The sequence below is a fragment of the Gouania willdenowi genome, chromosome 12 (genome assembly GCF_900634775.1).
Source record: "Gouania willdenowi chromosome 12, fGouWil2.1, whole genome shotgun sequence".
Taxonomy (NCBI): domain Eukaryota; kingdom Metazoa; phylum Chordata; class Actinopteri; order Blenniiformes; family Gobiesocidae; genus Gouania; species Gouania willdenowi.
In genome coordinates, this window is record NC_041055.1 from 28,368,197 (window position 1) to 28,381,356 (window position 13,160).

The window sequence follows — 13,160 nt, forward strand, 5'->3', positions numbered from 1 at the left end:
TGGATGACCAAATGAGTTTGTGTTTGAATGTGGTTTTAAAATGTGTAGAGTGATAACTATTGTGTTTTCATATGTTTAAATTAATAAATTGTGAAAAAGCAACGCACCAGCAGGAAGTTATGTCTGGAGAAACTCTTTGAGACACTCACATTTACATGGGAGTTTTAATTTACCCATATGGAGGTAGATTTATGTCTTTAATATTTGATCAAATAAAAAGTAGTTTCAATCAGGAAATAATTTAAATTTAAATACAACTTCAATTTGAAAAAAAAAATAAGTGTCTGAATGCAAATTAATGATTGACAGGAAAAAATGTGTTTGACGCTTTTTTGATAAAATGTTTTTATTTATTTATTATTGAATGTTTGTATGTTAATTTTTATATTATATATTTGTTATTGAATGAGACAAAAATGTCCGATACATAATATGGCACAAATACAAAAAAAATAAAAAAAAAGTATTTTCAATAAAAAAAATAACTAACTAATGAAAAAAACAACTTTAAAATCAAATTAAAAAGTGTCTGAATGCAAATAAAATAAGTAACTGACATTAAAAAAATTGAATGTTTGTATGTGAATAGTTTATTTGGGAGATTGAATGATTTAGACAAAAAAATTCTACACAGAAATATGGCCCAACTATGAAAAATAACATTTGAATAAAATAAATAAATAAATAAAGACTAACTTGAATTAAAAATAAACAAATAAATGAAATACAATTTTTTGAAAAACGTAATGCAATTTTTGGTTTTAAATTTAGACACATTTTTCTTTTATTAAAACATTTTATTTATTTTTTTGTGATTTATCATTGTGTATATATGTATACATTTATAAATGAAACCATTTTTTTAATTGTATAATCCAGGTTCAGTTCAGGTTCCATGAATTAACTATACGCCTTTAAAAGATACTTTTAAAGAGTGTACCACGTGACCCGGCTATCAAAGATGGCCTCCTCCTACGATTGTGAGAAGCTTTGTAGCTGCTGCTGACAAAGGACAGAAAGCGGCGCTGAAAGGACGCCAGTCACACATGATCAAAGAGCGTCTTTTATCCAGTGAGGTGTGCTCTGATGTGGTATGTATCCGTCCTTCATTGGTAGGGTTCGATGCCCTCACCACCCTGTGCTTACGCCCCTAGTGCGGCTGTGAGCTCCGTTTGCTCGACGCTTTCTCTGGTGCAGCATCAATGACTTCACTGAGTCTGCAGTGGCTCTCATCCTGTTCTCTGCAGCATTAACACATGGTTGCCGCTGATCTGGAGGATAAATAATGGTTTTTTATTTATTTATTTAAAACGAGGTCAGAGTTAATAGTGTGTCTAATGTGACCAATGTCCAGACATGAGGTAGATAATAAATGGTCAAAGTTCAGAAAGAAAGAGGCAAAACCTATGGCAAGTAGGGCTGGGCGATATGGACCAAAACTCATATCTCGATATTTCTTCTCAAAATGGTGATATACAAAACTTATATTTTTTAATCTTTTATTTATTTTTTAAATATGCATCACGCACAATAGATATCAAATAACTCTGGGGTAGCCAGACATTTGTGATATGAAAATGGGGGTCATGAACCTCTGATGTAAAACCTTATTTTTTCTCCTTGTGTTATGGTAACGCGACTTTTCTGTGTTTTCTAGATCCAAAGTGAAAAGTGTCCGCCCAATGATGAATTAGCAGATCAATCAGACCATCTGTGTGGGTCTTAAGTCTTCGTCTCCCCCCACCAGCAGCCATGCATATCAGCCCTGTGTACGTGGAGTCGTCGGTAGTGCTGTCCGTGGTGCTGTGCGTCCACATGGTCGTGTGGAACCAGCATTCATGGAGCTGCATCGCCTTGTTCATCCAGGCTTTCTACGTCCAGCACAAGTGGGACCGTTTGCTCAGGTCGGGGGCCGCAGTGTTCCAGTTCCGTCCGGCGGCCAACAGTGGCATCGTCCCGGCCTCCATGGTCATGCCTCTACTGGGCCTGGCGCTGAGGGAGAAGTGCTTAGCCTCGGGGAATGTCTACTTTGAGCGGTTCTCAATGGTGGTCACCATCACAGGCATGATGTTGGCTTTATTTCTGTCCTTAATCGCACTGGGAATCACTAGACCAGTGCCCACCAACACCTGCGTGATCGCTGGGATGGCCTCCAGCGCCATCCTGTACACGACCAAGCAGACGCTGACAGTGTCGGAGGTGATTGAGGTCCTGGAGGTGCTGCTAATCTTTGTTTATCTGAGCCTGATCGTGCTGTACCTGCTGCCGCGCTGCTTCACCCCGGGGGAGGCACTCCTCATCTTGGGGGGGATCAGTTTTATCATCAACCAGCTCATTAAACGCTCCCTGAACCTGTCGGAGGTCAAGGGTGACCCGGTGAACTACTTCCTCCCGGTTGTGGTGGTGGGCTCGGTGCTGCTGGGTGTCTTCTTCGCGCTGCTTTTCTGCTTCATGGAGTCAGAGACGTGGGTATCGTCGTTGTTCTTCCACATGATGACGGCCGTCCTGGGGCTGGGGATCCTTATGCCGTGGCTCGCCTTGTTCATCGGGCGGCACCCCATCATGTGGCTGTTGGACTTCATCACACTGAATGATAAACGGTTGTGTCTGCTCAGCTACTGGGCCTTCCTGGCCGTGGTGGCCACCTGCGTCGTGCTGCATCAGAACTACCAGCGCCAGTCGGGCTCTAAGAAGCACCAGGCCTCCACCGTGGTCAGGAAGTACTTCCATCTCATTGTCGTGGCCACGTTCGTCCCCGGACTAATTTATGACAAGCAGCTGTTGCACGTGGCGTCCGTCGGATGCTTAGCCATTTTCCTGGTTCTGGAGTATGTGCGCTACTTCCGGATCCGGCCCCTGGGTCAGCTCCTCAGGCAGTTGCTGACTCTGTTCCTGGACGAGCGGGACTCGGGGCCCCTCATCTTCACACACATCTACCTGCTGCTGGGCATGTCCCTGCCCGTATGGTTGTTCCCTGGTCCCTGCACCCCCAAAGGGGTTCTCCCCGGTGTGGGAGGACTGGTGCCCTACGCCGGTGTGCTGGCCGTGGGGGTCGGGGACACCGTGGCGTCCGTGTTCGGCAGCACCATGGGGGAGATCCAATGGCCAGGCACCAAGAAGACTCTGGAGGGAACGGCCACGTCGGTTTTTGCACAGATCATCGCCGTGGCGATGTTTCTTATTTTCGACGGGAGCATCAATCTGAACTCCACCTACTCGTGGATCGTGGGCTCCATCACACTGGTTGCCATGTTGGAGGCCTACACCTCGCAAATCGACAACCTCCTGCTCCCTCTCTACCTCTTCATACTGCTGTTGCTTTGAGTGACTCAACGGTACTGACGAACCAATCCCATCCTGATTTAAAAAGGAGTCTAATAAAAAAAAACAAAAACAAAAAAAACAATAACCAAGAGATTCGCACATTTGTTGGCATAAAAAAAAAAAACCCAGCCTTTAATTTCTGTGACTTCTTACACTGAATAATTCCAGGAAGTTCATTTTGTCTTTCTTTCATGAGGAAAGTATTAAATAACTTGTATGAAGACATCAAAGCAATCGGTAGACGCCTCTGAGGAAGACTGACAGTTGGCAGTCGAAACAGGTCAAGAGATCAAAGTAAATTTCCCAAAAAAAGTTTGTTTGAACAAATGAAACCTTAATATATTCTTACCCCTGTCATGTCACGCACCCCAGTTTGGGAACCACTGGTCTATTTAATGAATTAAATATGTACAAAATTACAATTTCTACAAGATATAACTGTAAGACAAACTTTTATGAGGACCTCAGTTCATCCAAACATCTTTTTTAATCAATTTATTTTCAATGTATTTGACTCGATTTTCAGTCAAATTAAAGGGTTTACTTTGATCTCCTGACATGTTTTGACTGACAACTGCCAATCAGCGGCGTCTTCTGAACGCTTTGAAGTTTTCTTTGAAGTTTCCTTGACTTCAGAGTAATAATTCCAGCCTTTTTTTAAATAATATGTTAAGGTTTAATTTATTTAGACAACGTATTCAAAGAGAAGACAAAAAAATAATTTTGCTGGAATTATTGCGTGGAAGTCAAGGAAACTTCAAAGGAAACATCAAGGCAATCAGTAGACGCCTCTGTCAAAAGAAAGTCAGTTGCCGGGAGATCAAAGTAGATTTCTGTTGTTTGACTAAATGAAACATTAACATATTGTTAAAAAACAATATTGTTGGAATTATTAAATGAAAGGGTTATCAAGCAAGTTTAAATGAAAGTTTAATGGGGGTATTTGGTCTTTTTCAAAACTTTAAGAAAGTTATTATTGCAGCAACAACCTTTTATCAACCAATGTTGATTTATAATTAAATTACATTAAGTTTTTGGTCAAAACTGTGCTGTGGAAAGGCTGTCAGTTTAACAAACAAGAGAGCAGCTCCCTTTCTTTTTGCAGTCAACAGTGTTAACTTTCAAACTGGAATCAACCCCGACGTCTAATTTATGCAAATATAAAAGTAGATAAATATCAAATAATAGCCCCCAAAAGACACAACCACACACTTATTTTGAAAAAGCATGTGTTTTGTTTTATTTTTAACTGTAATTCTTGTTTTATTTAAGTAACTAAAACATGTTTAAGTCATAAATGGACCACACTGTGGTATCGTGTGTATGGTTTTTTGTTTTTTATTTTATTAAAGCCACTGTTTTATTCTTTTAAAAATCCAGCTCATGTTTGGCCTCCCTGATGGCAATACAAAGTACTTCACTGATTATTATTATTGCCTTAAGTAGATTTTGAAGCTATATAAAAAAAATTGCGTGCATGACGGCCCCGATGAATTCTCTTTTTTAAGGGCTGATTTATACTTTGCTATGACAGAACCTCGCTATGGTGTTCCTGCATGAAATCATTGTAAACTGTACGACTCTGCTTTGGTTTATTAATATTTACATTAACTTTGTTCAACGGGACCCTTCAAAGATTGTTGAAAATTCCTCATTTCCTTGTAATACTGAGCTTTGAAATGATATTTTATGATTCTGTAAATTGCTAAAGAACAAACATCTTTTCTATCATCCAAAATTATTTATAAGCATTATTTGCTGAAACTGTGTTAATTTATCATTGTCAGAAAAGGATGCTGCAACAGTTCACAAGACGTGTGCTCTCAGGTTCATCTTTAACGTTTTTATGATGTCATTAATTAATTATATTGTTTTATCTTTGTTCTAATATTGTTATTTTTATATCAACGCATGCGAGTGTATCAGAGGAAAACTACGACGGCGTATTAGGGCCACATTAAAATAAAATAAAAAATCTGGGCACTATGAGATTAAAGTGGTGTTATTTTGAGAATAAAGTTGTATCTTTATGATAATTTAAAGTTGGTTCTTAAAGGAATTGTAATTTTATTAAATTAAAGTTTTAATAATTCAAAATTTAAGCCACATTTTGAGAATAAAATCATAATTCTATTAGATTAGTCATAATAATTCAAAATTAAAGTGAAAATATTTTGAGAATAAAATAGTCTTTATTAAGATTGACTTTATTCTCATAAAATTACGACTCTATATATATATATATATATATATATATATATATCTTGTAGCGCTCATTTCTTTTTTTTTTAATGTGGCCCTCATACGCCATTTTAGAAAACAAATATACCTCCCAATTCTAATTTATTTGTTGTTTATTTGTTAAATTCTTTTTAAGGTATTTGCAATGTGAACATTCTTAAAAGCAAAACTGTTGTCTGTATAATAATAATAAAACGCACTTCTGTGTTTAATTAATGGGTCTGTTTTCTAATTTTTGATGTTTTGTCATCCTCTACATTTTCTCCTGCTTTTCTATTGTGAAAGGTATGAATAAATAACTCACAGCTCAGAAAAAAACAATTGTCTGTATTCAGTTAAAAGGATTAGTTGCATTCATAAAATCCATCTTTCTTTTCCTTTTTTTAAATTCATTGGCAAAGATTTGATATCAGGCTAAAAAAAACTAAAATGGGGCATTGAATAAAAATGGATTTAAAATTTACATTCAGTCCAATCAGGTGGTGCTGGGGCTCATTTGTAAGTAAAGCTTTGTGCGTGAAACAAAAATCCTCCATCACTTAGTGTAGAGATGTGTGAAAGGGAGTTCTTCTGTCGGCTGCAACCTGAACAAAACAAGATATTTGGAGAATCCAGTGAGTAAAATAAACAACAATAAGAGCAGAAATGTATATTTAAAGCTTATAAAAAGGTTCCTGAAGCCTCACCAGTTCTCAGGGCTCCATCGGGTGTCCTGGTTCTCCATGAGGTGGAAGGTGTAGACGTGACGGGAGTCTTCGGACACGTTGGCGGCACTTCGATGCACCACCTCCCCGTGGATTAAAATAACACCACCTGAGGATGAAGAAAGATGATGAAAGGCACAGTCAAAGCCAAGAAAATAGAATTATTTGACAAATTAGGCACTTTTTACCCATTTTAAAGCTGCTGGAGATTTATTTATTTTATGAGAAAGTATTAGTGTAGGCCTCATAGATCAATAAATTACTCGAAAAAAACATGTAAAAGGTTGAAATTGCCACAGTTTGTTTTCATCTCCACAAGCACTTGTTGGTAATTTCACGCATTGCATCATGGGATGTGGAGTTCCGTAAACAGATGCATTAAAGTGTTTTTACCTAATTCCATTTTGTCTTCTTTTTTTAATTAAGGTTTCATTTATTCAGCAAACGTTTTTCAGGAAATTTACTTTACGCTCCTTATAAGAACACATCAAAGCAACCAGTGGATGCTTTGATGCTTTCCTTATCAAATAACTTGTAGGGATACATTAAAGCAACCAGTAGATGCCTCTGAGGAAGACTGACAGTTGGCAGACGACACGTCAGCAGATCAAAGTAAATTTCCTGAAAAGATTTTTACTTCTATGAATCTGTTTTCACAACGCTACATCCCATAATGCAATGTGCTTTTACTAAGGGTGTCAGAAAAAATCGATTCAGTGATTTATTGCAATATTTCACCATGCAATTATTGTATCGATTCAAAAAATATCCAAATACATTAGTTAGTTACCATTTACTTCTTCTCACTAGTGTAAAAAAATGAAATGAATTGTATTTCATTCCATTTTGTACTTGTAAAAGTATAATTTGTAATTATTGATATCGCAATGTATATCGTATTGTTTAGTATCGGGATATATCGTATCGCCAGATTAATGACAATGCGCACACCAAAAGGTTTTACATCTTCTTTTCAAAGTAAATCATCTTTGATTTATTGATCTACGAGGCCTAAACTATGGATTTATCTGATCAGAATTTTCCATCTCAAGCAGCTTTAAAACATGAAAATAAACAGCAGCCAACTCAAGGTACACAGTTGTCCTATATTTACATATTTCCCACTCATTTGTTATTTGTTCATATTTAATTGTACCTTTCTTAACCGGCGCAGCTACAAACTTGTCCTCCTCATACTGCTGTTCTCTGCCGATGAAGTCCGTCAGTGGGAACGTTCCCTTCGGGGTTCTAACCATACGTCGTGTGATCCCATCTGAAATAGATACGTCACACACAAAGCAGAGAAATGAACCCTGACGTGATGACGTGATAAAAACCATGTTAGACTCACTGTTCTGTGATCCAGGGATGAACCACAGGCAGCCATTGTTGACCGTGGCGTCTTCCAGGGCGATCCACAGTCCCATGACTCGTCCCAGAGGTTCCGTGTACAGAAAGGTGGCGTCTTGGTGCGGCGTCACTGAGACCACAACACATAAAAGATCAACACTATATACAGTATATATCACTTATATCAGGGGGGTCAAATTCTGTTTCACGCAGGGGTCAAATACAGAGTAGTTTGATATCTAATGGGCGATTTAAACATTGTGAGCTAGTTTGCACTTCCTTGTGTGAATTATATCTCAATTCAAGCAATAAATGACAGATTTGAGTCTCTGCAGGATCTTCACTTCTAAATTTATTTGTTTTTTTATTTATTTATTTTATTTCGAACAAATGGAATAGTACAAAAAAACAATATTACAATAAATAAAAAAAAGATCTGATGCAGATGGCTTTCCTCCAGAAACCCCCCCCCCCAAAAAAAAACCAAATACATATATCACTGCATACATATTTGTGTTGGAAAGGGAGTGGGTGGAAGTATAAACTTATAAGTCCCACCCACTTTTTCCTACATTACAGTTACAAATAATCATTTTTCAGCTTCCTGTTTTCCAGCCATTGCTGCCGTTAATGAATTAATTTTGTCATATCTTTATATGATTTTGATTAAATACACACACAAACATATTACACACTTTCAAAATTGTCAAACAACAAAGATATTTCTTTGAATTAAATTAAAATTTTGAGACAAATTTTTGTGCAAGTCTTTTTTAATTTATTTATCCATTAACAAAATACAAATAAAGAATAAAATAAATATTATATATATATTTTTTAATTCAATTATCTGTTCATCTTTCCATGTCTGCATATGTCATCAAAATCTTTTTCTTTTCTTTTTTTTTTTTTTTACACCAATACATGTTTTTTATATACACATATTTTGTCTGGAATTTTGTGGAATTGTTTGTGATGAAATTCCTAGTGTAAAAAAAAAAAAAATTTAAAAAATATTCCCACAATTTGTGTAAAAAAAAAAAATATGCCAGTCATTAAGCATGGTAAAAATGAATTTTTTGGTAATTCACACAATGATAAATGCTTTCTCCTGCAGGCCGAATTGAATGATCCAAAGGGCCAGATTTGGCCCCCGGGCCTCGAGTTCGACACATGCTTTATATCCTTTACATAGCAACTGCATGCTAATTATCTGACTTCATACCTTCTCCACCAATTCCAGGTTGCTAGAAAAACATAGAAAAAATGTTTAAATGTTTAAATGAACACTGTGAACTTTGTGTTTCAATGAATAACAAAAAAAAGATGATTTTACCTTGAAAATGTACATGCCCTGCAGAATTACAGGATTCACTAAACCCAGCTTCTTTGCAATCCCCTGAAAGAAAGATTTTGAATGTTTTAGTTATTCTGTGATGTGATTAATAATTAAAATAATCCGACAGCTAAACTCACTTGAACCTTCGATGAATGTGTAACCTTTTTGTACAAAGGTTCATAGGCGTGTAGAGCTAAAAGAAAACAGCAGATGAGCAGGAGAATATCTACAGTATAGCCTTCTAATCTAGATCAGGGGTTCTCAACTTTGGGGTCAGGACCCCATTTGAGGTCACAATGACACTGGGAGGGGGGTCACCAGATGCCTTCAAGAAACAAAGAATTTTTATGAGCCCATTTTTGCTTATTTTCCTATTTTTTCTGGAACTACATCAAACTTGCCACATTTTAACATATTTCATAACTTTTTCTTGCCATATTTTTGCTCCTTTAATGCATTTTTGCTACATTACTCCCATGTCTGCCATTTCTACATCAAATTTCAAAGCCTTTACTGCACATTTTTTCCACTTTCAAGACATTTTCGGCACTTATAAACCCTTTCCACCACTTTTCCCACCTAATGTCACATATTTATTCTCAATTTTAATCTCTTTTCACCATATTTCATGCTTATTTTAGCCAATTCAACCACATTCATGTCGTGACCATTATTTGCCAGTTTAAACTAATTGTTTCTACTTTTCATATTACATTACCCTAACCCCACTTCTAAGCCAATATTGACACTTTGAACCTTTTTTTTTAAACCACTTTTTCTGTTCATTTTTTGGCCACTCTAATTTGCCACTTTTAAATAAAAAAAATTCTGTGGTTTTCAAAATACCATTTCTGACCACTTTTAACCCTTTTTATTTCTGATTAAATAAGGATTTACATCTTTAAGATGACTATGGTACAGATAATACTAAACTTCCTGGAAAATAGTTGATATCATTCAGATTAATAAATACATGTGGTTATCACAGATTCATAGAACAATGGACCATAATTTTTGCTGACTTTATGGATGGACCCCAAAAAGCTCTCCCCTTTATTTTGCCTTATAGATGGCCCTGTCTACACATGACTGTTCTTCGGGTAAAGTGGGGTCCCCGGTCTCTGGAAGATTTATTTTGAAGGTTGTGGGCTGAAAAAGTTGAGAACCACTTATCTAGATAGGTCTCACCGTGTCCGACTTTGTTGAGGGAACGCTGTTTTGGAATGATGAACTCTCCTAGATTATGAAAAGGCTTCAGGTTAGCTCGTTGTTTTTTTTTTTAAAATGTTTTAAATGCACATCTTAATGAGGTTTTACAGAATGTTCACCTTTGTCATCAAAAACACCTTTTTCAAAGAAAAAGCGGATCTTATCTCCACTTGTGATGAAATAATCAGCGTTACCCTGCAGGTCAGAGAAGGTCACAGGAATCAACAAAGTTATATTAATAAGAATAAACACACACACACTACAACAGCACTATCTACTATAGATGTGTGAAACTCAAAGCTCGGGGAATCCATTTTGGCCCGCAGCAGAAAACTAAATTTTTTTTTTAGAGAAACAATTAATTATTGTGTAAATGACCAACTATTTCAATTATAGATATCTCCAAAATAAAACCAATTCGGTAACACTTTAGTTTAGGGAACACCTATTAACTATTTCATATATCTAACCCTCTTTGGACTGCGAGACTGCCATTAAATGTATAATAAGGCATGAATAAGTACTTAATAATTACTATTTACGAGCCAATATGTTAATAAGCAACGAATTAATGGTTAATAGGTGTTCCCTAAACTAAAGTGTTACCACAAATTTAATGATTAGCAGGGCTTACATTCATCCCCACACTTATCTCACATGATTTCAGTCATTTTTCATCTCAAATTGTTAAAAGAACTACATTTTTTCCACAAAATTACATTAAAGCTGACTGAAAAATCTGAAGTGAACATCCTCCAGGGACTGATATTTGTCACTTATTGCCTAGATATTATCAGTGCTGTACATAATTTATCTTTTATTCATATGTGGAAGTGCAAACTAGATCACAATAATGATCAAATTACTTATTTTCCTGCCTAAAATATGTGGCCCACTTAAGATAAACTGCTCCGTATTTGGCCCCTGAACCAAAATGAGTTTGACACCCCTGATCTACAACCAACAGACCTGTGAGGCTCACCTGCATCTTCAGGTGTCAAAGTGAAGCAAAGCATACAAAGAGTCCAGTTCAATCATCTGTTTGTTGATACAAACGTCTGGTTTCTGTGCAGAGGCTTTGAACATCCTCACCTGTCCTTTGATCTGCTCGTCGTGGTCGGTGGAAAACACGGTACGGCAGTGCTCGGGGACGTGCATCTCATCCACTATTTCAACCATCCGCTGCCTCAGCTGGTCACACTCCTGGGGGGTCAGCAGCCCGTCCAGAACCACATACCCCTCCTCCCTGTACTGTGACAGTGGGATCAGTGTTGAAAATGTATTTTCTTTAAGAGTTTCATGATAAACTGTAGAAGATTGAAATGATCATGAGGTCATATCTTTCAGAGATGACATGTTCAGCTACAGTGAGGTTATGGTTCTCTAAAAAAGAAGCATTTTAACTTCACTAGATTGTCTAAAATGACTGTAGGAGTGGTTGAGTACAGGCCTGTGATGTAATGGATTGATGATATGTTGGAAATCTGATGCATTTTCTTTTGTTTCATGTAATAACAGTAAACAGAATGACAGTAAATGTATTTTTCCTCAATGAGAGTCTCCTGGTTAAATAATGGTACAAAAAAAACAATATGCACACAAAATTTAAACATTTAGATGAGAATAAACTCTAAAAGTGCAGAATTATAAAAAATATCTAATCAGAAATTAAAATAATGTTTAAAAAATTGTTAAACCAAAACAATAAAGAAAATGCTTTAAAATTGACTCATTTTAATCTATTTTATCTAAAAAATCTATTATAATATAGTCATTAATCAATATTCATATTGTTGTGCAGCAGAATGAATTTAATGTTTAAGGCAAAAGCAAGTTCTTTTTATGTATATGTAAAGGTTTCATTTTTTTCCAGACAAATTTATTTATTTTGAAATTGTCTTTGATCTCCTGACGTGCTTTGACTGCCAATTGTCAGTCTTCCTCGGCGGTGTCTGCTGATTGCTTTGATGTGAATAAAAGAAATTAATATATTATTAGAAGGAGTTTTGTGGTGAAGATGGACAAAGACCAAACCTAACCGCAATAACTTTATCTGCATAATAACTTTGAAGAAGGAACAACTCTCAGGAAGCCACCAATCACCACAAAAAAGTAAAAAAGTGTGACCTTTTTTGAAAAAATGAAATCAAAATTTTACTTTTCTTCTTCAAATCCCTTTAAAAAATAACTTAACATTTGCAATCTCATATTTTAGAACAGTAATAAAGCTCTTTGATATATTTATTTATTTCAGACATGTAAACAAAATACAAGAAACAAAGAAAACAAAAAGATTCTTAACACAATTTAGCAATTCAGTTAACGTTGTACAAAAATTATTAATAAAGTGCAAAAAAATAAACCCTCTTTCGCACCCCCCCCCTGTCATGACGTCACGCCCCCTTGGGGAGCGCGTCCCCCGTGTTGGGAACCGGTAAGCTAAATAAACACAAATAAGTTGAGTTAGTTTTACTTATTCTTTCTATTTATCTGTAGCAGAGTTTGATGTTAATATCTTCATATTAAGGCTGTAAATCACGAGGATTTGAGGACCTGATTGAGGACCACTGATGTTACGTAATCATGATGGATCGTGTACTTTACAGGAAATACATTACAAAAAATACTTTGGATTTAAACTATAGTCAAAAGGCATTCTATTAACTCTTTTATTCTCACTGAGACCAAGTCAGATCCACATGTGAGGCTTTTATTGTTTTGTGTTTTTTTTTGCAGCAGCAGCAGCTCAGACACAAACTGATGATTTTAATCCTCACCTTCTCCACATCTCGATCAGTCATGAAGTCCATCTGTTCTGCACAAACACGTCCAGGACACACAACGTCTCATCAGAGTGCAGCTCTACGAGAAAACACGTTGAAATCACACAGAAAGACGAGCTAAGAGGATTTGGACTTTAGAGCCTGTAGCAGTAACACATAGTGACCTGTAGGTGGCACTGCTGTCACACACATGGGAATGAATAAATGTAA

At 36.4% G+C, this 13,160-nt stretch overlaps 2 protein-coding genes across 3 annotated transcripts; one reads left to right on the forward strand and one right to left on the reverse strand.

Annotated features, from left to right (window-relative positions):
- Nucleotides 1-956: 956 nt before the first annotated feature.
- On the forward strand, nt 957-3,409 carry dolk (dolichol kinase). Its single transcript, XM_028463301.1, has 2 exons — nt 957-1,091; nt 1,658-3,409. The coding sequence occupies exon 2, from the start codon at nt 1,753-1,755 to the stop codon at nt 3,322-3,324; it is 1,572 nt and encodes a 523-aa protein (XP_028319102.1). The 5' UTR covers nt 957-1,091; nt 1,658-1,752; the 3' UTR covers nt 3,325-3,409.
- On the reverse strand, nt 3,241-13,094 carry phyhd1 (phytanoyl-CoA dioxygenase domain containing 1). 2 transcript variants are annotated; one of them, XR_003675266.1, is made up of 12 exons: nt 12,945-13,094; nt 11,260-11,418; nt 10,287-10,362; nt 10,147-10,194; nt 9,096-9,151; nt 8,956-9,018; nt 8,845-8,866; nt 7,621-7,749; nt 7,426-7,542; nt 6,252-6,378; nt 6,030-6,149; nt 3,241-3,374 (listed from the first exon to the last, which is right to left on the reverse strand). XR_003675266.1 is itself a non-coding variant. In XM_028463302.1 (11 exons), the coding sequence occupies exons 1-11, from the start codon at nt 12,975-12,977 to the stop codon at nt 6,101-6,103; spliced, it is 879 nt and encodes a 292-aa protein (XP_028319103.1). In that variant the 5' UTR covers nt 12,978-13,094; the 3' UTR covers nt 5,873-6,100. The 2 variants fall into 2 exon arrangements, 1 of the variants encoding a protein (XP_028319103.1); XM_028463302.1 differs by lacking the exon at nt 3,241-3,374 and having other exon boundaries at nt 5,873-6,149.
- Nucleotides 13,095-13,160: the final 66 nt, after the last annotated feature.